This window comes from Patiria miniata, unplaced genomic scaffold, assembly GCF_015706575.1.
Source record: "Patiria miniata isolate m_02_andy unplaced genomic scaffold, ASM1570657v1 HiC_scaffold_7, whole genome shotgun sequence".
In the NCBI taxonomy this organism is placed as follows: domain Eukaryota; kingdom Metazoa; phylum Echinodermata; class Asteroidea; order Valvatida; family Asterinidae; genus Patiria; species Patiria miniata.
In genome coordinates, this window is record NW_024037074.1 from 3,896,596 (window position 1) to 3,921,850 (window position 25,255).

At 41.2% G+C, this 25,255-nt stretch overlaps 1 protein-coding gene across 1 annotated transcript; it reads right to left on the reverse strand.

Moving 5' to 3' along the window:
- Positions 1-10,580: 10,580 nt before the first annotated feature.
- LOC119746530 lies at positions 10,581-25,162 on the reverse strand. Its single transcript, XM_038223511.1, has 7 exons — positions 25,142-25,162; positions 24,182-24,199; positions 22,628-22,731; positions 17,670-17,728; positions 15,440-15,600; positions 14,726-14,824; positions 10,581-14,592 (listed from the first exon to the last, which is right to left on the reverse strand). The coding sequence occupies exons 2-7, from the start codon at positions 24,195-24,197 to the stop codon at positions 12,245-12,247; spliced, it is 2,787 nt and encodes a 928-aa protein (XP_038079439.1). The 5' UTR covers positions 24,198-24,199; positions 25,142-25,162; the 3' UTR covers positions 10,581-12,244.
- Between the last annotated feature and the right edge of the window lie 93 nt (positions 25,163-25,255).

Below are 25,255 nucleotides of genomic sequence, written 5' to 3' on the forward strand. Positions count from 1 at the left end.
TTGTTTTTGGCGGCGTGGGTTTGTTGGGGTGTTTGTGGGGTTTGTCTGTTTGTTTGTTGGGGTTGTTGGGGTGTTTAATTGTTTGTTGGTTGGTTTGTCTGTGAGCACGATAACTCAAAAGTTTATGGACGTACTTTGGGTGTACTGGCAATATAGAGGGACTTGTTCAGCCTTGGCGGAGGTATGCGCTCTCTGAGTGCTTTCTAGTATACAAATACAACATGGTTTGTCGGGAAATAGTGAAAAATAATGACCCCGAGGTGTTTTTACTATTTCCCCGCAAAAACTCATAAAATATTCATCAGGCAGCTGCGGTATTTTATTCGTCTATTCCACCATGTTTTTGATCGTGCAGTATTTGGATAAAGTAAAACATTATTTTAATTTAAGGAGACAGACAGAATAGAAAGTTACATTTGTGTCATTTAATAACTTTAACATTCACGCAAAACACTGCATTTATTTTTATTGTGTAAAATTTCACCCACTTCCTCCTCGGTTAAAATTGCAAATCGAGCACCACCGGTCGCCATTTTGATTTACGCCGTAATAGACTGGCACATGCAACTATCCTCACTGGTGTTGTCCACGGTACGCACGTAAAGCAAATGCGTCGTTGGTAAAGAGATAACACAGTACTGGAACAAATCTAACTGCTGCGACTCAGGTGTGTGATAGTACCTCCCTGGTTTTTGCGCGTCACACGCGCGTACGAAGACGCGGGATGATAGTATACAAATAACGAATGTTTGTGAGTGCGATGGTAAGAATAATTTCATGAGGTGACAGATTGAATGTTCTATTCCACGAGGCGAAGCCGAGTGGAATAGAACATTCAATCTGTCACCGAATGAAATTATTCTTTCCATCGCACGAACGTAAAACATTCGTTATTTGTTTTATACAACACCTGAATAAATTCTCGTCATTTGATTGGTAAATTATAAACTACAATTTATTTCGATTTTAAAGATGTTGAACTACCCCTTCACGAAAATGTTTGAACCCAACGCTGTAGCGCTGGCTCTTTGGAACAATACGCGCTACGCTGAACGCGCACACCAGCATGCATTTTGCACGCAAATACCGCGTCATGGAACAAGCGCAAAGTAAAACGGTATAACGCATGGGTATAACGCATGGTCGCACCGTGCATTATACCGAATAATAATATGTCACGTGATTTACAATTCACCAATCAGATGACGGGGTTTTATTCAGGTGTTGTATAATATACAAACATAACATGGTTTGAGGGTGGACAGTCGATATTCGCTCCCCGAGGTATTGAAAGTTGACAAACTAGTTCCCGAGGCGAAGCCGAGGGAACTAGTTTGTCAACTTCCTTCGCCTCGGGAACTAGTTTGTCAACTTCCAATACCGAGGGGAGCTAATATCGACTGTCCACCCGAAATAAACCATGTTATATTTGTTTTACTATACCTCATACATATTCAGTTGCCGATTTTCTTTTGTATATGCAACTGTTTTGAGAAACTTGTACAACTCAACAAAAGAATATTGTTGCTCAACTTGTCCGATGTCCGATGTCTAGTTTCGAAATAGATTGATTTTCCAATCTGAGGAAGCAAGAGATATACCAGTCAATAATCTCGACCAGAAGTTGATTCACTTTTGGCAAACAATGTTCAAATTTAAGATTTGAAAACATCTTGCATGAACGACAGCCTATAGATATTTTGTGGACAACGATTTGTAATATACAATGGGCGCTATAATGTCATGCAGACGGGATAGTTTTGCATTTGATAATTACAAACATATTAATATAAAATTAAACAAATCTAAAATTAGCAACACTGGCGTAGCCAGCGGGGGTGTTAAGGGGGTATATGCCCCCAATATTTTGTGAAGAACACCATTTTGTACATACACAAAGTGCCGTTATTTTCACCAGAATTTATCACTTGAACATTTTGTAAAGAGTGCCCCCTTTTTTTTGTAAACACACGTGCCTTTTATTATACCAGAGGCATTTAAGCGTGTGCTTTTTTTGGAATTTCGCGCGAACGTCGGCATTATTGTGCCGCCCTAAAAAGCGTCACCTATTGACAGATAGTGCCAAATGATTGTACGGTATGAATAGCTCCCCCATATGAAGAGGGTACTGCCCTTAGCCCTTCCCCCTCCACCACCCCAAAAAGAAAAAAAACTTTTTGATTTCCGCACGGATAGGCAGGTGCCTTTCCTAAGACAATTTTTGTATGTGGGGTTTCCTCCCACCCCTAAAACTTATGAATAATCTTTCATATTTGAGTTCATAAATTCAAGGCTCCCATTTAGAAGTTACGACGGGAGGTTTATTGCCAAGAATATACATTTAATGTTGTTTTAGACATTGTGTCTTTGAGTGTGTATTCAGACGAGTACTTTGCTGTGTATTGTTCTAATTTTTTTTTTTAAATGCGAAGATAACCTAATTCTTTTGCTAGATGTCAGGACGGCCTGACCAAGGTACCAGACTGCAGCGAGGTTGCGTTATAGCTCCATGTTTATATCCACTGATCTATATACTGACAGTATCATAGAGATCAGTGGGTATATCTGCTGTCAACATTGATGTCTGTCACGAAGCCACTGTCAATATTTTCGTTTGCCCATCAATGACATAATGACATCCGTGCGATAGGCAACAAATGGAGACGTTGTTTGTCTCATTAATAATAAGACGGAGACAGCATGACGTTCACTACCTCCGGGACAACAATACATGCAATTATCTGTAGTCATGTTGACAGGCCTACTCCGTACTAACAAAGGGCTACCCCCCCCCCCCCCAAAAGGCAAACCCAGTATTAAATGTCGGTTCCGGAGCGCAATGTAAATGAACGACAAGAAACAAGAGGGACCAGACTATTGTACATGCGGTGTAGAAGCTGCATGACACACAATGAATGGGCAAGACTCGTGAAATTGACAGTCAGTTATTGAGATAAATGGCGAGTCTTATTCACGAATGACAGGCAGTCAGGTAGGATAGGTGGGCTCCGTGCACGAACAAGAGAGGGCGAATGTATTTACTGTACAATTTTACAAGGTCTTTTTACCCTCACACTTGATTTTGCTAATTACTTTTTTTCTCGCGCGGCGGGGACATGCGTATACGGTCTGCGATAATTTTCTTTCAATAGAGGGCGCGCCTGTGCTACAGCGGTCACCAGAATTGACAAACGTCAACACGGATGCCTTCTTTTCTATATTTAATCAACGAACAATTACTGATTGGGTCAATAACTCAAACAGTACAACATGAATTAAACTGAAATTTCGTCCTGTAACTTTTCATGATGTGCCACATTCGGAAATTTAAGTTCATGAGAAATCATCAAACAACAAACATAATGTGACCGAAACAATTGAGTGCCTAATGACCAAAAAACCACTTGTGGTTTCGGGCAATAACTCAAGAAATACAGGATATGTTGAATTCAAATTCCGTTCAGTGAATAGTCTTGATGTATAACTTTGGAATTTAAATTTCGTTAGAAACTGTCAAATATTTAAAACTAAGTGACCGAAACAATACATAACTCGAAAAATAGAATCCGAATAAGTGTCACCCTGATGGAACAAAAGCAACACTTAATCTTGCAAAGGAAGACTGAGTAGTTATTTTACTGTGAAATTCCTTTGTTTCTCTATGTTACAAGGTCAACGTACCCGCACACGCAACCTCGTCCCCAGTGCTTACTTTATTTCCAACCTTGTTTCCAATAGTAAGCCCTGAATAGGAAACTTTCTTCCTGTATCCTGATTCGATACCGCAATTGGTTAGTAATGGATTATATCGTGTAGTTGGTGTTGTTATTTCCAACGTGCATTACGTGTTTTCACGATCATTGTAATTATAATGTCCACGCCTTCTCAAAAATACTCTTGTCCTTTCTAATTTGCCCATATTAGTATGAAATGTGATATTGTATATTGGCGGGATAAGATTATTACATTTGAACTTCGAGAGCAATCGTGTTATCGTAACTCACGACGCGGCGAATTGATTGTGTTTTTACCTCAGACACTGCATAAAAAAAAGCAAACGCTTATGTAACGCACAGGCAGGCACCAGACTATTCCTCATTTGCAAACGTGTGCAAACATTTTGCTCATGCAAATGATCCAATACCAGGGTGAGAGAGCAGGTAGTGGTGGGCGCGTACTGCTCGACACCCTGGGGACGAGGTTGCCCGCACACGTTTTCCAACCAAACTGTTTTGACTTTTTTTTCTCGCATGGAGACAAATAGTCATCTCCTTCCCAAATCAGGACTAATGGTTTGATTGTTCAGTTCGAAAGCAGTATGATGAGTGCGTTCGATTTCTTCCCTCAGCTTACTCGCGCCTGGCTCCTCGCGTAATGACAGACATGCGCAGTGGAGCTCAATAAACGAACGGTTTCGGATAAAGTTTCGTGCAAGAGCTGGAAACATGGGCGTCGTCAGGATTTTTTCTAGAGGGGGGGGGGCCGGGGCAAAACATATTTTCCAAAAAAAAAATCATCCTTTTTTTCCCACCATGTTCTCGATTTATCAGTTTTAGAGGGGTGTAGAGACATGTCCCCCACCCATTAAATTTACACCAATACGAATTCTCGCCTCTTTTCTTTTTTTCTCTTTTTTTTTGTTTTCTTCCTTTTTTTGCTTTTCCGGGGGGGGGGGAATGTTGCAACCTAACGCTACTTTTTTCTTCATACATTATCTCAATAAAGGTAATTCAGTGATGATAAAACATGAATCTGGGACTGAGAAGTATTTCCAATTTTGTTAGGAAACAATTTTCTTGACTCTCCATAGACTTTGTACACAATTGCGGAAGTGGGGTCAGGTTGCAACATTTCTTTTCAGGCTGCATACGAGTCAATTAACTGTCTTAAGGCTCATCCAAGCCCAGTGAAAACACGCGGGGACGCCATGACAATAATTCGTAGCCGTAGCTCCGTGCATAGAGCTACACATCTCAGGGTTTGTAGCTCTATGCTCCGTGGAGGACACCGCCTGAGGCGCCCGCCGGACGTTGCATGGCCTTTTGGGATACTTACCCAAGTAACCGGCTCGGCGAGTCGGTCACTTGGGCCAGGCTTGAGTAAGCGCGAGAAGCCACGTGAGAGGTAAATCGAACGCTGTCGCGCTTGCACGAGTAAGCGCGGGGGAAGTAATCGAACGCACTGTTTGTAATGCGTGATACAACCACAGGCACGCGCGTTCGTGCCGCGTAACATGATAACGCGTGACCAAAGCCTTTGTTGCTGACACGTGTCTAGCGGGGTTTTTAATATCAATGTCTAGACGCAACAAAGGTAAATGACCGAAGACCCGACATAAAAAGCGCCCGCTGATTGGTCAAGTCTAAAAATCCCTAAAAATCGATGATTTTTGCTCAAATCTTCATTATATTGGGTGTTTGAAGGTCGATTGATGCTCATTTTGCCCTTAAATTTTTTTTGAAATGTTTGGAGCAAAGTCATTTTTTGGGGCCAAATTTGGTAAAAAAGTAAAGCTTCCCCCTTTTTTTTAATTTTGGAGAAAAAATCAAATTGCTTCAAACCTGCCGAAAAAAATGCCTTGAGGACCCTAAAACACATTTCAATTCGATTTCTGGACAGATGGGCTTCTCAAAATGAAAATAAAAATGATCAAAATAATATACAATCAGTCAAAACATGATGATTTTATTCTCTAAAAATCGATTGTTTTCCCCCAAATCTTCAAAATATTGGGTGTTTGAAGGTTGATTGATGCTCCTCTTGCCTTGACAAGAATTTCTGCATTGTTTGGGAAAGTCAATTTTTGGACAAATTTTGTTAAAAAAGTAAGGCTTTCTCCTTGTGTTTTTTTTCAATTTTGGCAAAAAAAAGAAATTGCTTCAAACTTTCTGGAAAGATGTCTTAAGGACCCAAGAACACAATTCTATTCGATTTTTTGACAGATGGGCTTCTCAAAAAGAAATGTCGACGAAAATTTGGGCTAAAATCAGTCAAAAATGATGATTTCTTTTCGCTAAAAATCGAAGATTTTTCCCAAAATCTTCAAAATATCGGGTGTTTGAAGGTTGAGTGATGCTCCTCTTGCCTTGACAAGAATTTCTGCATTGTTTGAGGAAAGTGTATTTTTGGACAAATTTTGTTAAAAAGTAAGGGTTAGGCCCCCCAAAAAAGTCTCCGGTTTCTGGTATGGAGCTTGCCCCAAAAGTGGTGCTGCGACGCGGCTTTTTTTTTTTTTTTTTGGCTTCAAATGTCGGCTGATGACTGCAAATGGTGCCCGACTAAACTTAGTGCAAATATATGGGAGTCCAGAGAGGCCACATAAAGCTTATTCTCGATCATAACCCCATCTAAAAACACGTTAAAATTGTGCAGCAGCAGGATTCCAGTCAAACCAGTGAGTTTGGCGGTTTTGAGACATCATCTTGTATTGAAAAAAAAACTTTTTCATTTTGCCGACGCGCATGGCTACGGCGACGCGCGCGCATACCAGAAACCGGAGACTTTTTTTTTTTTGGCCTTACCCCTTGTGTTTTTTTCAATTTTGGCCAAAAAAATGAAATTGCTTCAAACTTGCTGCGGAAAGATGCCTTGAGGACCTTAGAACACAATTCTATTGATTTCTGGACAGATGGGCTTCTCAAAATGAAATGTCGACGAAAATTTGGCGTAAAATCAGTTAAAAATGATGATTTATTTTTCTACAAATCGAAGATTTTTTTCCAAAATCTTTATGATATTGGGTGTTAGAAGGGTGATTGATGCTCCTCTTGCCTTGAAAAGAATTTCTGCATTGTTAGGAGGAAAGTCAATTTTTGGCCAAATTTCGTAAAAAAAGTAAGGCTTTTTTCAATGAAAGATGATGTCTCAAAATCGCCAAACTCACTGGTTTGACTGGAATCCTGCTGCTGCACAATTTTAACGTGTTTTTGGATGGGGTTATGATCGAGAATAAGCTTTATGTCGCCTCTCTGGACTCCCATATATTTGCACCGTAAGTTTAGTCGGGCACCATTTGCAGTCATCAGCCAACATTTGAGGCAAAAAAATCAGGTAAAAAAAAAAAAAAAAGCCGCGTCGCCACACCACTTTTTGGGCAAGCTCCATACCAGAAACCGGAGACTTTTTTTTTTGGCCTTACCCCTTGTGTTTTATTTTAAATTTTTGCCAAAAAATCAAATTGCTTTAAACTTGCTGGGAAGATGCCTAAAGGACTTTAGAACACATTTCAATTCGATTTCTGGACAGATGGGCTTCTCAAAATGAAGTGTCGACGAAAATTTGGGCTAAAATCAGTCAAAAAACGATGATTTTGTTCTCTAAAAATGGATTATTTTCCCCCAAATCTTCAAAATATTGGGTGTTTGAAGGTTGATTGATGCTCCTCTTGCCTTGAAAAGAATTTCTGCATTGTTTGGAGGAAAGTCAAGTTTTGGCCAAATTTTGTTAAAAAAGTAAGGCTTACCCCTTTTTTTTCTCTTCAATTTTGGACAAAAATCAAACTGCTTCAAACATTTAAGATGCCTTAATGACCATAGAACACATTTCAATTCGATTTCTGGACAGATGGGCTTCTCAAAATGAAATATCGACGAAAATTCGGGGTAAAATTAGTCAAAAAACGACGAATTTATTCTTTAAAAATAGATTATTTTCCCAATTTTTTTTCAAAATATTGGGTGTTTGACGGTTGATTGATGCTCCTCTTGCCTTGAAAAGAATTTCTGCATTGTTTGGAGGAAAGTGGATTTTTGGCCAAATTTAAAAAAAAAAGTAAGGCTGACCCCTTGTGTTATTTTTCAATGTTGGCCAAAAAATCAAATTGCTTCAAACTTGCTGGGAAGATGCCAAGGACCCTAGAACACATTTCACGAAAATTGGGGCTAAAATCAGTCAAAAAACGATGATTTTTTTTCACTAAAAAGCGATTAATTTCCCCAAAATCTTCAAAATTTTGGGTGTTTGAAGGTTGATTGATGCTCCTCTTGCCTTGAAAATTTTTTTTGCATTGTTTGGAGGAAAGTCAATTTTTGGCCAAATTTCGTTAAAAAAGTAAAAAACACAAGTTACCCCTTGTGTTTTTTTCAAGTTTGGCCCCAAAAAATGAAATTGCTTCAAACTTGCTGGAAAGATGTCTTAAGGACCTTAAAACAATTCTATTCGATTTCTGGATAGATGGGCTTCTCAAAATGAAATGTCGACGAAACTTTGGGGTAAAGTCAGTCAAAAATGATGATTTCTTTTCTCTAAAAATCGATGATTTTCCCCAAAATATTGGGTGTTTGAAGGTTGATTGATGCTCCTCTTGCCATGACAAGAATTTCTGCATTGTTTTGAGGAAAGTTTATTTTTGGACAAATTTTGTTAAAAAAGTAAGGCTTACCCCTTTTTTTTCTCTTCAATTTTGGACAAAAATCAAACTGCTTCAAACATTTAAGATGTCTTAATGACCATAGAACACATTTCAATTCGATTTCTGGACAGATGGGCTTCTCAAAATGAAATATCGACGAAAATTCGGGGTAAAATTAGTCAAAAAACGACGAATTTATTCTTTAAAAATAGATTATTTTCCCAATTTTTTTTCAAAATATTGGGTGTTTGACGGTTGATTGATGCTCCTCTTGCCTTGAAAAGAATTCTGCATTGTTTGGAGGAAAGTGGATTTTTGGCCAAATTTAAAAAAAAAAGTAAGGCTGACCCCTTGTGTTATTTTTCAATGTTGGCCAAAAAATCAAATTGCTTCAAACTTGCTGGGAAGATGCCAAGGACCCTAGAACACATTTCACGAAAATGGGGCTAAAATCAGTCAAAAAACGATGATTTTTTTTCACTAAAAAGCGATTATTTTCCCCAAAATCTTCAAAATTTTGGGTGTTTGAAGGTTGATTGATGCTCCTCTTGCCTTGAAAATTTTTTTTGCATTGTTTGGAGGAAAGTCAATTTTTGGCCAAATTTCGTTAAAAAAGTAAAAAACACAAGTTACCCCTTGTGTTTTTTTCAAGTTTGGCCCCAAAAAATGAAATTGCTTCAAACTTGCTGGAAAGATGTCTTAAGGACCTTAAAACAATTCTATTCGATTTCTGGATAGATGGGCTTCTCAAAATGAAATGTCGACGAAACTTTGGGGTAAAGTCAGTCAAAAATGATGATTTCTTTTCTCTAAAAATCGATGATTTTCCCCAAAATATTGGGTGTTTGAAGGTTGATTGATGCTCCTCTTGCCATGACAAGAATTTCTTCATTGTTTTGAGGAAAGTTTATTTTTGGACAAACTTTGTTAAAAAAGTAAGGCCTCGTTTTTTTTTCTTCAATTTTTGCCAAAAAAAAAAAATACTTCAAAGTTGCTGAGAAAATGCCTAAAGGACCTTAGAACACAATTCTATTCGATTTCTGGACAGATGGGCTTCTCAAAATGAAATGTCGACAAAACTTTGGGGTGAAATAATAATTTGTTTATTCGTGCTAAAGTATGATAATAAGGAAATTATAATAGAGTACAGGAAAAATCTAAAATTAATATGTACAATGCATACATCTGGATGAAGTGGACTTACAACCTTGTTTAGGCCAAAAAAAGTCTCCGGTTTCTGGTATGGAGCTTGCCCAAAAATTGGTGCGGCAACGCGGCTTTTTTTTTTTTTACCCTTTTTTTTTGCTTCAAATATCGGCTGATGACTGCAAATGGTGCCCGACTATACTTAGTGAAAATATATGGGAGTTCAGAGAGGCCACATAAAGCTTATTCTCGATCATAACCCCATCTAAAAACACGTTAAAATTGTGCAGCAGCAGGATTCCAGTCAAACCAGTGAGGTTGGCGGTTTTGAGACATCATCTTTCATGGAAATTTTTTTTCTCATTTTGCCGACGCGCATGGCTACGGCGACGCGCGCGCATACCAGAAACAGGAGACTTTTTATTTGGCCTTACCCCTTGTGGCCTAATGGGTCAGAGGAATATACGCTACATTATCATATTTCATATATAGTATACATATTCTTTAACACATAGACATAATTTCAAGATAATGATGTAATAGATTAAATTCAGCAGACACTCAGTTTTTCATCATTTTCAGGACCTACTCTGAGTGCTTTTTTTTTCGACCCCCTCAAACTGAAAAGGAAAAAAATAACAATGATGATTTCAAAAAATGAAAGGTTTGCGGAAACACCATGTGCAAATAATTTCTCAACTAAGAGAATGGTTCTGAAAAGAACCAGAGGTATAAACTCGACGTTCCGGTCAGTATGCTCTGACCGTCTTCAGGAGAGTACCTAAACTCTTAGAAAGTAAGTGGTAAGTGCTATCACCTAAGACTTATGGGTCTCCTATACCCTAGGTCCTTCCTCTACTGAGACTGCATCCACACCAAGCTTACTCTAGGCTCCCAGCTACTTGGCATCCACTAGGATGCAACTTCACACTCCATTGATTTCGCTTTTACTACTTAGGTGTTTACTTTCTTAGAATTTTGGCACTCTCCTGAAGACGGTCAGAGCATACTGACCGGAACATCGAGTTTATACCTCTGGTTCTTTTCAGAACCATCATTCTTAGTTGAGAAATTATTCGCACATGGTGTTTCCGCAAACCTTTCATTTATAAATATCTCCACCATGCAAAGCCTCAAATCTCACTTAATGAAGATTTGCCTGCTTATCACGGAGTTAAACGTTATGATCATTAATATTTATTTTTGACAAGCGTAAACAGCCCCTACCCCCTCCCCGGTCCCAGCGTATGGTTTTGATGACAAAAATGGATGGCTATACATTGTAGTCCAAGAAAGAATGCATTTCTACAGAACACCTTCGGTGTGCCATTTATATTTTTTAAGTATTTAAATCCATTAATTCGATTATTTTTTTTTGGCACTAAACTTGGATTACAAGAGTATTTCATACCTCTTAGATACATATACCAATTATACCCTTAATTTCAGTGTTAATGAACTTTTTTTCAAAATTATTGTACATACCCGTTACCTTAAACGATGCATACACATATAGTGCAGTCTTCCCAAGCTGCGATTATAAAACTGAGTACAAGTCATTGAAAAAAAAACTGTACAAGAATACCACCACACACTATGGCACGGATAAGCTTTCGCGTATACATGCCGAGTTATCAAGCGTATCAAGCTTGTGACGCGCAAAGTGCATAGAATTAACGTAATTCCAATTCTACCCAGGTTCAGCAGTAGCGCAATGTAGGAATCGTAATTTCAACTCCTCTTTACAATAGAAATTACATCAAATTTGACAGAAATTCCCACTTTGCCCAGGTTCAGTAGCAGCGCAATGCAGGAATATTAACCATGTGTTATTTTAACACCCCTGTTTTATTGCAAATCAATTCAACATTTTACGAAATTCCCACTTTACCCAGGTTCGGTAGAAGCGCAATGTGGGAATAAAACCCATGGGTCATTTCAAAACACCTTTACTTTGGAAAAGTACATCAAATTCAGAAATGTTCCACTTTGCCCAGGTTCAGTAGTGGCGCAATGTAGGAATATTACCAATAGGTAATTTCAACACTCCTTATTTATAGCAGTTATATCAAAATTGAAAGAAATTCCCAATTTGTCAAGGCTCAATGGAAGCGTAATGTAGGAATAATTAGCAATGTGTAAAGAAAAGTAAAAAAAAAATGACCAAAATTCCCACTTTGCCCAGGTTCAGTAGTAGCGCGATGTAGGAATATTACCAATGGGTGATTTCAACACTCCTTATCTATAGCAATTACAGCTATATTTGGCGCAAATTCACGCTTTGACCAGGGTCAGTAGCAGTGCAATGAAGGAACATTAACAATGGGCTGTTTGGCTTGGGCACAGTATGCTTCTGTGTATATAAATGTTCGCACGACAATACTCAAAGTACGATGAAAACCTCGTACAATTGTCAATATGTAAGTTTTGGCTGCATTTCTACTTTGCCAGGTAGTATTAAAATTAACTTCTCCATTGTAACCGACGCTAGATACACGACACTTTTCAACGATGAGATTTCACGAAAACTGATTAAAATTGATTAATCATGTCAAAATCTTAATAGAAAGTCATGAGCAATGTCATCGATACCATCAAAAACAACAAAAAAAAACCAAAAAAATCCCACAATTGTTTCGTTTTAAATAATGTTTTCATCAGTGATCACTATATGGGTATTTTGGGTACATTTTCATGTCTATTCCAGTTGATAATTCCAAGTCTGGAAAGGATTTGAGAGGTTGCAATCTAATGTCCGGTAGGCATATTACAATCAAATGTTGGCACATCGTCACCCATAAACGTGTCCACAAACACCTCGATTAATTCGTCCTGTGGCGGGCATTCTCTGTACAAGGGTGCCGAGTAGTTCCCAAAATAAAACTCAAAGCAGCCGTGAAAAGTTTCATAAAATTGAGCCGGACAAGGGAAGGTCCCGTTGTTAAAAGTCGTCGACGGATCCTCGACGCAGTCTTTGTACCTATCCACGGCGAACTCCAGCTCGTCAAACTTCTCCCCGTCGAAGCTTTCATTGCCGAAGCAGACACATCCACGGTTGAGTTCGTTGACGAAGTTGACAGGAAGGTCATAACCAAAGGTGTCGTAAAGTTCCTGGTACAGCTCGCCGGCACAAGGGCACGTTCCGTTCCACCCATCCGGCGGATCACGCCTTCCAAACAGGATGTCCAAGCAGATATCGAAGTAGTCCAACACCTCCGGCTCTGGGCAAATGAAGGTCTCGTTGGTGCTGCTCGGTAGCAAGTCACTATACAGCTCAATCAGGCAGTGGGTTAAGAGCGGGAAAGGAAAATCTTGGAGAAGCCCACACAGGTCCATAGAAGATATTCCGCTGAGACTCTCAGCAGAATTGTTGCCGACGAAGTAGCGGCGGTCGTTGCAGACGCAGTCTGGAGGCTCCTCCCGCCCAAACGTCGCCTCAAGCATCTCCAGAAAATCGTCCAAACATGGACAATCCTCGGGAGAGAGTTCAGACTCACTGCTGGTGTCGGGTTTGCTAAAATGGTACAAAGTACAAAGCCACATCTCTTCGGTCGTTTCCTCATCGGGACATATTGAATCATCGCTTGGATTGTCCAAGCAATACAGTAGCCGGGGGTAAGCAAAGCCGTCATAACAGCCACGACGTCCTTGTACACCAGTTAATAACGGAAAAAGTTCTATTGCTAGAAACGATTCAGAACTGGAAAAACCATGGTCACGTTTACGTCTCCTCTCATCGCAACCGCAGCCGCCAATAAGATAGTCGTAAAAAACAAAATCATAGAAATTAATAAAAGACGGGCAATACGTCGGCGGTGCCTTGCAAACACCGCTTGCGTTTCCGGTAAAAGTCTGACCATTCAAGACAACACTACCGAAATGGTAATCTAAACACTCAGCTTGGTCTTGTACAATGTCGGCGGGTGGACACTCGATTCCGTCTGAGACGGTTCGAGTGGCGTTGTCACCAATCGCCAGGCACTCACGGAATGTAGTTGTCGTGAATATTTCGAGTACGATGAAGAAAGTGGGGTCATCGGTACCAAACGTATCGTTGATTTCGCGGTATAATTCTTCCAGGGAGGGGCAAGATGTCGACTGTGTAAGGTTACAATGACTACTGCTCTCAAGAATTCGATAGTGGTGCTCCAGGCATTCAACGTAGTAATCTAAGGTAGTGGGATTCGGGCACTCAAATCCATCCGGACCCGCGGGAAAAGGCTCATCGATGTAATCCAGACAAAAAGGAAACCTTGGGTAGGGGAAATCACGATGCCAATAGTCCACTATTTGGTCGTTATGTGGAAAGTCTAACTTTAACTTATTACGCCTGTACTCAAATGCATGACAATGTAGAATCGGTCCCGGAACCGTTGACAGCTCAGCAGTGGTAGGAATTTCCGTGGTTGTTGGCATCTCCGTAGTGGTGGGAATTGCCGTGGTTGTTGGCAACTCCGTGGTGGTAGGAACTTCTGTGGTTGTTGGCAATTCCGTAGTAGTGGGAATTCCCGTGGTTGTCGGCAACTCCGTAGTGGTAGGAATTTCCGTGGTGGTGGGAATACCTGTGGTTGTTGGCAATTCCGTAGTGGTGGGAATTCCCATGGTTGTTGGCATTTCCGTAGTGGTGGGAATTTCCGTGGTTGTTGGCAACTCCGTAGTGGTAGGAATTTCCGTGGTGGTGGGAATACCTGTGGTTGTTGGCAACTCCGCAGTGGTGGGAATTGCTGGGGTTGTTGGCAATATTGCAGTTGTAGATAGCTCCGCTGTTGTTGCCAACACGGTTGTGGTTGGCATTGCCGTGGTTTGAGGCTCCTCGGTTGTCATCACCATTTCGGTGCTTATTGGCGCAACTGTGAGGTTTGACGTGGTTTCTGACAGCTCGACTGCGCTGGTCTTTGGAGCGGTGACGGGCAACTCGGTGGTGGGAGACATTTTCGCAGTTGACGTGATAGCGGGTAGTGCAGCTGTGGTTGGTTTTTCAGTGGTGGTGGATATCTTAGTTGTGGCAAAGACTCCTGTGGTTTGGGATATTGTAGTGGTCAAGGGCTTTCCAGTGGTAGTGGCAGGCTGCGTCGGTATCATTGTGGTGGTTGGAGCTGCAATAAAAAAAGAACAACAACGCAATCGTACTTGAAATAAAATGTAACATTTGATAGATTCAGAAATTGTTTGAAACCAACGTAAAGATATCCTTTGTGGCTTGAAAGGCTCACTCCCGGAAGTACATACCTTGGCATGATGGTGGTAGGAAGCCGTCTGGACAGCTGCAAGCACACACATCGATCGCTCTGTTCACCGTTCCTCCGTTGAAACAGTACAGATTACACACTGAAACAGGGACAGGGTTTCATAATATCAACGGGTATTAATTCCAGACGGAAATACCAGCAAACAAAAATAACGAGACCTAATTTGAGCTGGCCTACTACTAAAGGACGGTCATATAAAAAGGACATAATGGAAGTCAAACAATTATGAAAGCACGGTTTTACAGAATCAGTTGCCGGGTGTAGGTTTAAGTTAAAATGCTAAGCGGCCACTATCTCACCGTTTTCTTTTATTCTGAAGGTTCCTAGTTTGTCTGGCATTAAATGGATGGACAAGCATACATTCGTATAATATCAAAGCTGTACCATCCTTTGAAACTAAGTTCTGAAAAGTTCCGGGTCATTTTGATCCGACCTGATTCTGTTTGGCCTGATGATTTTTAGGGTCAAAATGACAGTTTTCTGGGCCAAAATAACACTCTTGCCAAGATCATTTTGACCCGGAAAGGTTCCATTTTGACCCTAAAGGGTACCAGGTCAAATATAGAAACCGAGGATTTCAAGTCAGATCTAATCCGGACGTTTTAGAGTGTATACCCAAAGGCTTGAAGAATCGGCAGCACAGCTCAAAAGACAAATCCTCACTAGGCCCGGAAGAAAAGTTGTCAAGAATTACCATCAAAGACGACAAGCGTGGACGGTACGAACACAAATTGGCCGAGGAAGCCGGTTTGCGCCTCTACCTCTAGCTTTGCTCGGAAGGTCTCTTTAAAGGGTATGTTGGCGTCCGTTGCCTGCGTGTAAATGCTTTCGAAGCGGATCCTGACGCTCCCGGGTCTATTGAAATGACATTAACGATGTTATGTGAGATTGCGAAAGCAGAGGAACATGTGCCACCATGACACAAAGAGCTCATCAGGCCCGTAGCCAGAGTTTTGTTTCGCAAAATATAGGTTTTCCCGGCTATTTTTGAAACAGTTTACATTCAAATTCACAAACTCTTGCATTTAATTTCGCCCTAGAAAAATTGCACATGCTTTTGGCAAAACCGATTTATTCATTTACCATCCTATTTCAAAGTTTGGTCAACCTCGTTAGTTACCGGGTCGAGAATATTCGTCATTACATATCAAATTCGTCTAAGCTGTTTCCGAATGGCAGCATTCAGAGATCGAATTCGTCTTATATGAATCAATTAGACGAATTTGATTTCTGATTAACAAGGTTTGGCGTGGACGAGACGAAATCGAATACTCCGGGACGAACACGTATAACCCTTGTTAGAATTTGCTTGAAATGAATTTAAAATTGTCTGACAATTCAAAAGACGAAATTAAACACTGAAAGGACTCTTAATCGAAGTTGATGGACGAATTTGAACATTAGAAACGGTGAATTTGAATGATAAACGTTTTAAAATAGCCGGGAAACCTATAGAATTTTCGTCCTGTTTATATTCAATCCATTTTCGTCGTCCCAATTTTGCTTCTATCGGTGTTTTCTGTATTTGGTTTTTGTCTTTCGCCCTCGTGTTTTATAAACAATGTATAATAGGCCTATACTCAGTATTATCCGAAGGCTTGCGAGAAAAATATATTACACGCTTACTTGGGTGGAACTCGAACCAACGACTTCATGCTTACTAGTGCAGGACAATTCACAAGCTTACTCGGTGGGATTCGAACCCACGACCTCCTGCTTACTACTGCAGTTTGGTCGAGGTACCCGCTGCCACATCAGACTCGAACCGGCCAATCGACCCCAGAAAGCTCTGTGGTTGAGTGGTATAAGTCTGCACTAGTAAGTAGGAGGTCGTGGGTTCAAGTCCCACCGAGTAACATTTTGATTTTTGTCCTCGCACGCCTTGGGACAACGCTGAACATGCACACAGTTCCTTAAGGGGTTAAGAGGTAGGAAACACAATGGAACAATAGAGTTACCCACGGCGAAAATCTTTAGAAATCAATTTACCCCATAAGGAAAACGCTTTTGAGATTGCAATAGGAACAAAAGAAAACAATACAAGGGTAAAAAAAAAAGTCTACCCCATAATTATAGGTGTACAAGCATTACATTCACTATGGGGACTTCCGAACAAAAGATGTCCACATAAACCAAGTAACAGGACTTGCCCACGTCCACACAAGGTATTCCCCTCTCTGGAAAACAGGTTTAGAGGCATTTTGTGTAAGGTTTATTTGTGGCAAATTGAAGAGAAACAGTAAAGGGAATCATAGAAAAAAATTGGGTCAAAAGAGTTGTTACAGTTTGAGTAAAATGATTTTTTTCACTGGTTTTTCTTAACTACACGAAAACGAAGGAATGTCCACACTGGGTATTCGAAACAAATATGGGTGTGTGAGGCTGTGGGAGTATACAGTGTTTATAAAATACGTCGGCGAAGGGCAAAACCCAATAAAACCTAACCTGTTGCACTCTGCAACGCATTGGCTATGGCACTAAGTTAAGAGCTACCGCCGGATTATCAGCTCTGAATCAAAATGAGGACCCCAAACCTGTCCTGAGACAGTCTGAGTCACTAAGCATGACCACAAAAACTACAGATCTCTGAATAAACCAAAATAAATATTCAAACAGGAGGACACTTCCCTTTCGGAGTAAACATTCTGTTTCGGAACAAATAATCACTTGTCTCACTAGTCCTGGGTCGATATAAAATTTCGCAAGTTTTTTTGCTACAAAAGTGGAAACCAAATTTTGCGAGATTCTCTTACACTGCTCAATGAAAGTAGACTTCTGTAATTCTTATGTTCAAGATGTATATAATCATGCCGATGTATATACTCATATAATGATTGAAATTGGGACTTGTCGCCAGAGAGTGAAAGATTTTCTTGTTTGCTTACTCGTCGCTAACGATTGCTAAAGTTCTGAATACTACTTACGTAACTTCATGTACGACAGTTTGCAAGTAACCCTCATCATTCATGAAAAGGTTGTCCATCTTTGAAAACGGGAGGGGGGGGGAAGAAAAAATATACAACTGAATTTAATTCCAATAGGCATGCTTCCTGTTTATCTTTCGAAAATGAAATGCAATTCGATGCCCTCCCCCCCCCCGAAAGTCTACTCAAGTATCCATAAAATTGTTCTCTAAATTCCACAGAGTGAAATTAGGGACTAGAGTGAAAATCACTCTCATTTTCGATTGACAAAGTCTAAAAAATGAACCACTTCAATCGAAGCTCGAGTGAAACCTCGATCTCTACGATTAAAGAAATTTCACTCTGAAGCGTCTAGTCCCTAGTTTCCGACTGTGGGAGTGAATCTTCACTCGAATGGAGTGAATTTTCACTATTTAGAATTTAGAGAGTGCGACCAAGTGTTTATCAAACAACTGACAGCAAACAGTTTTAGGTAATCCGGATGCAAATGTTCATTAGCTGTACAGAGTAGGTTGCCTTTAAATTTTAATGGCGTCCTCTCTGATTATATCAAAACAAAATACAGCCTCACGTCGGCGCTTCTAAGAAAAACAAAAGCGGAATCCGGAGACCAGAAAAAGCCAGTTCGATGAAGAAGTCCATGTCAAAGGTCATTCGGGATAAATTCGCTGACGTGGTGACACGCGATGTTATGAGAATGCTGCTTGTAATGGGCCTTATTCACGAGTCGGCCATATTGAATTGAAAGTAAGATAAAATCCAATCTCGTTCTCATGGGTACGAGATCTTGCTGCGCCATGTTGTATCCCATCATGCCTTGCTCGATCTAGTGAAGGAACGCGCACGCTCCAATGGAGTCGAGGCTGGGTAAAATCTTAATTTTTGGGACTTGCGAAGAGAAATGAAAGCAAGTTCATTTATAATAAATTCCAGTCTGCTTCAATGAATAATTTAAAATTTGTAATTAAACATTTTCTAATGTTTAAAAGCCATATTTAAAAACAAAAAAATGACAGTAAAATAAGGCTGCATTGTGCCTGCATAAATAGTCTGGCGCCATCCCATTACACAGTTAAAAATTAATGAAACACATTCAGAGAACTCGACAAAAATGGCCAACTCGTGAATAAGGCCCATTATAGGGTGCAGACCAGTAAATCGGTCCGAAATTGCCTGCGCCGGCCAAATCACGATTTGCATGCCCTCAAAATCTTCGGTATTTGAGCATGCTGTGGGCCATGAACTTGAGGGTTTGTAAAAAATATGGGTGGAAGCTGTGCACAGGACTGGGAGCTTGCAGTTCTGTGTAATTTGGATGTAATTTGGACCCTAAAAGCGCTCTATTTTGCAATGGAGTGTAGGCATCGTTTTTCAAAATGGCGATGGGCTTCAGGACTATTTTCAGGGGTGATCATCTTCAGATGGAAATTTCTCCTAAAAGTCATCAGTTGACCCCACGAAAATTGAAAAGAAAATGAAAGATGATGAAATAAGCTTTAATTTGATGTGTGTCTCGAACACCTTGGAGAGTTGTGATTATTTTTCCCGAATTTTTTAAGTGGGAGCATTTACCATTGGGGTCTATGGAAGTTTATTTACTGGTCTGCTACCATTAACACGCGAGCGTCGTGCACCCAGCTCCGTGCGCGTTCATGCGCCTTCCATAAACGTTCGATTATCCCGAATGACCCCTGACTGTGTATATAGGAGATCGATGCCCGCAGCCTCGACTCCAGGGGCGCGTGCTCGTTCCTTACACTAACCCCTGGCTGTGATGATGACGTAAATGACACTGAATGGCTATTCACAGCGTCCAGCGCGGGCATTTCGAAGATTGCACGCCGGGCGCGCCCATAATGCGCTCGCGCTCGCGTGCTTAGCTTTGCACGTGACGTCAAGTACGAAAAAAAATTATGATTCAAAAGTCGCAAAGCCTGTACGATATGGATTATGTCAGCCGCGTTTTTCGCTAAAAAAACCGTGTATCTGTGGTTGTAAAGGCACGCAAGGGGTACGCACATTTAATACAAATCTTTGCTAATTAACACAACGTCCAAACGTTGTGTTTGAAAGGATTGATTCTTCAAAATCACAACTTTTAACATTTTAAAGATGGCGCCGGCACTTAAAACGGATAAAATGCAGCCCTAATTATAATGTACCGTATTTTGGTATATTTAAATTACACAATGCCAGGGGTTACGATCGCGCAAGGCATGATGGGAAACAACATGGCGCTGCAAGATCGTACCCACGGGGCACGAGGTTGCGATGCCCGTGACCCATATCATTGTGCGCATGCGCAGTTGAAATACCGAACTGGCTTATTCGAAGTTGTTACTGCGGTGCTGCCACGCTCTCGCGCATGGTGCACGCGTTCGTAAAGACGAGGAGCGCCCGCATTTTGGCAACTCTATTGGTCGAAGGAGCCCAAAGTGCGTGCGGAAATACCTGAGCGCGGCTCGCGCGAGCCTGATGCCACCAGCCTCGTGCCCCGTTGGTACGATCTTGCAGCGTCATGTTGTTTCCCATCATAATTTTTTTTTTCGTACGTGACGTCACGTGCAAAGCTAAGCACGCTAGCGCGAGCGCATTATGGGCGCGCCCGGTGTCACGGTCTCACTTCTCCGGCGTGCTAGATTCTCCGGGTGAACGCGGCCGATAATTGAGCACGTTACGGTGCACATTACATGAGCACGATACATGCTCATGTGTCCGCTGTGCTTACTTTTCCTCGGGCTGTGTTCTGAAGTCTACCAAGTCCATAAATAACACAGTAAGGTAGCAGACCAGTAAATAAACTTCCATAGACCCCAATGGTAAATTCTCCCACTTCAAAAATTCGGGAAAAATACTCACAACTCTCCAAGGTGTTCGAGACACACATCTGCACCCTATAAGGAAGCGAGGTTTTGAAAAATTTCTCCAAACCACTTGTACGGCACGAGGAAGGATGGATGACTCATATTTCATCAAAAAATTGCGAGAAAAAAAATCTCTGACTGCGATTTCTGGCCTGAAAACAAGCCCTCTGTTTGTGGCTACCTTACTGTAGGGCGCCCCCAACGGGCGTGAATTGAGTTTCTGCTCCTTCCGACCCCAAATTACCCCCCCCCCCCCTTTGTTCGCTCGAAATTGCTGTGATCCGAGGACGGTCCATCGGCCCTATTCAGATTTTGGGCGCATTTGTTGCGGAACCGCCATTGGTGACCGCTTTTGAAACGCTGCCCCCCCCAGGTTCCGCCCCCCTGAAAAAAAAAAAAAACACTCCGCAAACATTTGACAACAAACGGTGGAAGGCGCCATTTTGAAACTATAAAGAAGCGAGGTTTTGAAAAATTTCTCCAAACCACTTGTACGGCACGAGGAAGGATGGATGACTCATATTTCATCAAAAAATTGCGAGAAAAAAATCTCTGACTGCGAATTCTGGCCTGAAAACAAGCCCTCTGTTTGCGGCTACCTTACTGTAGGGCGCCCCCAACGGGCGTGAATTGAGTTTTTGCTCCTTCCGACCCCAAATTACCCCCCCCCTTTGTTCGCTCGAAATTGCTGTGATCCGTGGACGGTCCATCGGCCCTATTCAGATTTTGGGCGCATTTGTTGCGGAACCGCCATTGGTGACCGCTTTTGAAACGCTGCCCCCCCCCCCAGGTTCCGCCCCCCTGAAAAAAAAAAAACACTCCGCAAACATTTGACAACAAACGGTGGAAGGCGCCATTTTGAAACTATAGGTAGCAGACCAGTAAATAAACTTCCATAGACCCCAATGGTAAATTCTCCCACTTCAAAAATTCGGGAAAAATACTCACAACTCTCCAAGGTGTTCGAGACACACATCAAATTAAAGCTTATTTCATCATCTTTCATTTTCTTTTCAATTTTCGGGGGGTCAACTGATGACTTTTAGGAGAAATTCCTATCTGAAGATGAACACCCCTGAAAATAGTCCTGAAGCCCATCGCCATTTTGAAAAACGATGCCTACACTCCATTGCAAAGTAGAGCGCTTTTAGGGTCCAAATTACATCAAAATTACACAGAACTGCAAGCTCCAAGTCCTGTGCACGGTTTCCACCCATATTTTTTACAAACCCTCAAGTTCATGGCCCACAGCATGCTCAAATACCGAAGATTTTGAGGGCATGCAAATCGTGATTTGGCCGGCGCAGGCAATTTCGGACCGATTTACTGGTCTGCACCCGTAAGGGACACCCAAGAATGTGTTATGTAACACTTCCTGTGGGTCAAGCTATTGAGCTTATAGAGAGGAGTATGGTCATTTCCTAGGTCTTGCAAGTACTCTGATTTGCGTTCCCAGCTTGAGTACGAACTCCTTGGTCTGTGCATGGTCCGTGTTCCTTGCTCGTTTAGATCGTGGTTGTCTATATTTTTGTAACCATGGTTTTAAATAAATGTGTATCCTTAAAACCTTTTGGTTACAGCTCCATGGTAACATGTATTGGGAGTTACGCGCGCCACTAAAATTCTGGATTCGTCTATATCCTATCTCACGTGCTCCAGTGCAGTACAACCCCAAATAACTCAGCACACAAATAAAGTTGGCGAAAATGTACACTACTGCGCAATTTGAACATGCGTGTTGAGGCGAAATGTCCTTCTGTGGAGAAGCTAGCACGCCGGAGAAGTGAGACCGTGACACCGGCGTGCAATCTTCGAAATGCCCGCGCAGTACGCTGTGAATAGCCATTCAGTGTCATTTACGTCATCATCACAGCCAGGGGTTAGTGTAAGGAACGAGCACGCGCCCCTGGAGTCGAGGCTGTGATGCCACCTCAGAAAAGGGCTGTCGCCGGATTAATCTACAGACTAATTCTGCTCCTGTTATGTACATTCATTTCATTTTTTTCTTAAATCGCTATAAGTTTCTACGCTGATGGCTATTATTGCTCAAAGCCTCGCAAAGAACACAAAGATAGAGTCTGAAGGTTAGCCTACCTCCGTGATGAAATTTTGAGCCAAGGTCTGGTACTCCACCGTAGTTGGGTCGTTGTAGGCTGGCACGTACGGAATGTCAAAGGTCACGTTTCCGCCGACAAACTCTGTGATAAAATAATAGTCGCTTACAGTCAATATATCGAGTTTGGCATCGTGCTCAAGTTGTTTTTTTTATACAATGGGGCATGCGAAAATAATATCTTCGCATATTAGTATACAGGGTGGGTCAAATAGAAAGTGACCTAATGAGAAAAACCATTTACGAAAATATGTGGCTCGCTTCATTTAAAGGGGCATTACGTCCTAAAATGCGCCCAGTTTGGTTGCAAAACGTAGTTTAAATGAAACGGAAAGATCATTTACAAGAAGGATGTAAGCGTCTACGCAACTATCCTTTAAGAGCTAGGCGTGTTTGTGTTGTTCTTAATACGAGAACTAAAATTGTGACTCTCAAAAATTGAGCTATTGGGTGCTAGATGTAAATCCAGCCGCACAGTGGTTCGCATTCTGTGGACGTGCGAGAATCATCATTTGTGTGTTCCTACATTGATGGGACACGGCTGGAAATACGTATGCGTATGCCACAAAATGTCCGCCACGTCCAATGTTAACAACCGGTTTTAAGTCATTAGGTTAGTTTCATTTCAAATAAATCTTTAAAACAGGATAAGTGAACAATCAAAAACATAACATTTTCGGGGATTTCATGCCGCAGTGCCCCTTTAATTGTCACCATAACTCGAGACTGGATGACTCAGCGTCTGATTAACAAGTAATCACAAATACCTAAGACAGTTTACCCATTTCTATTGGCCGAGAGCCCGTCACGTGGATGGTTTTCAACTGCTGATAAAACACTGATGTTTTTTTTGACATCGCTGCGTTCTGCGCCACATAAGCAGATTTTTTTTAAAGTACTACTCGTGCGAGGCACAACCACGTAGCTAGAGGGGTGTTTAAAAAAATGTTAAGTAAACTAGTTGAATAAAATCGAGATCCGCCACTCACTGCGGGGTTTGAAAATGTACAGTCATTTGATTCGTCTTTTTGATCGCGTGCGTTTTTGCGTTACACCCCGTCGGAATTGTATTCTTTTCTTCCCCAGTACAAAGTACACAGGGTGATTCAGTGGTTGTGGAGGTCATTGACCAATATAATAGGCCACCCTCACTGCGTTTTCAGTTTACCATATTCCATTAAGTCAAGTACGTGCCGTTGAAATTGACGAAGTGTCGCTTCAGCGGATCTCCAAAGATTGTCCTTGTCAAAATATCAGAAACGCCCAGCAAAGCTCTACTGCGATGCTGTTGTTACTCAGTCGGCCATGAGGAAAGAGACAAAATACCCAGAGATTTGAATGCTTGGGTAGGAGAGATTTTTATCCCCCAATTTTTCCAGCAATGTCCACCTGAAAGAGTTGTTTATCACTGTACTGTCACAAAGATTGACAAAGCGGCCCGGAGGCCGGATGGGAACTGGAGAAACTTTGGCACGAACAGTTTGAACTCGGTGACGCAAAGAGTTTGAAAAGCTATAAATAAAGAAAATACTTACCACTTTCAGGAGTCATCGCTAGAAAAAAAAGACAGATGAAAAAAAAAATCAAATTGAAATTCAAGCAAAGAAGATTTAAATCTTATTCATTTATTCAATGATTCAACGATTCATTTTCTACGGTTTCTGCTTAATACGGGACGATCCCTCCAACAGTGGCGTAACCACTAACAATATATATACGTTGCTCTCAGTGTCCCCCTTGAAAAATTGGTAAACCAACCCCCAGGTGCCCCCTAGCAGCTTAACCCTATACACCGCTGCCCTACACACCTGATAAAACATATATTTTGGATACATCTCGTCACCGACACCACGAAGTAACACTCTATCGTGTTAAACCATATTTTTTTTCGATTTTTAAACATTATTCATCAAGGCCTACCATTGCACGAAGTTTCAAAGCTTCAAGAGCTTTACTTTAATAATTACGCTAAGTATCCATGGCAACGTTTGCGCAAAAGTGCTAATTTTCGTTTTCACGAAGTAACACTCAAGTTCCATTTACCATTGCAATGCATGGCGCTCACTCTGTTCATAAGTGAGCAAAAACGTTTTCACGAAGTAACACTCTTCTTGTAATGACCTGAAGTTTTACTTTCCTCGTGTTGTATACATTAAAGAGTGTTACTTCGTGAAAACGAACATTTACAGTTTCGCAGCTTTTTCGGTTTTACGAACTAACACTCATCTTTTTTCTCTTATTTCTTGTTTATTTAATACACAAACGGGTGAAAAACAGCAAATTTAATAAATTCAATTCATCAAGTGTCCACAACGAGAAACCCAACTGAAAATACTCTGTCGTTTTGACGCAAAGTGTTGTTTTAGAAGGCGTTCAACTTTAGTTGCCGTTTTCTCCGATTGCTAGTTTTTACTGGTATGTAGATGGGTGTTACTTTGTGGTGTTGGTGACGATTTGTAAACAAAAAGTAAATGGTCTATACGGTGAACACGCACCTGCTTGTTCTTGAGCCGTCAACTGGGCTGTAAGAAAGAAAAGAAAGAACACTGCAGATGAGTGAAAATTACCAACAGGCGCCGTAGAAACACACTCTTTTAAGAATACTGAAA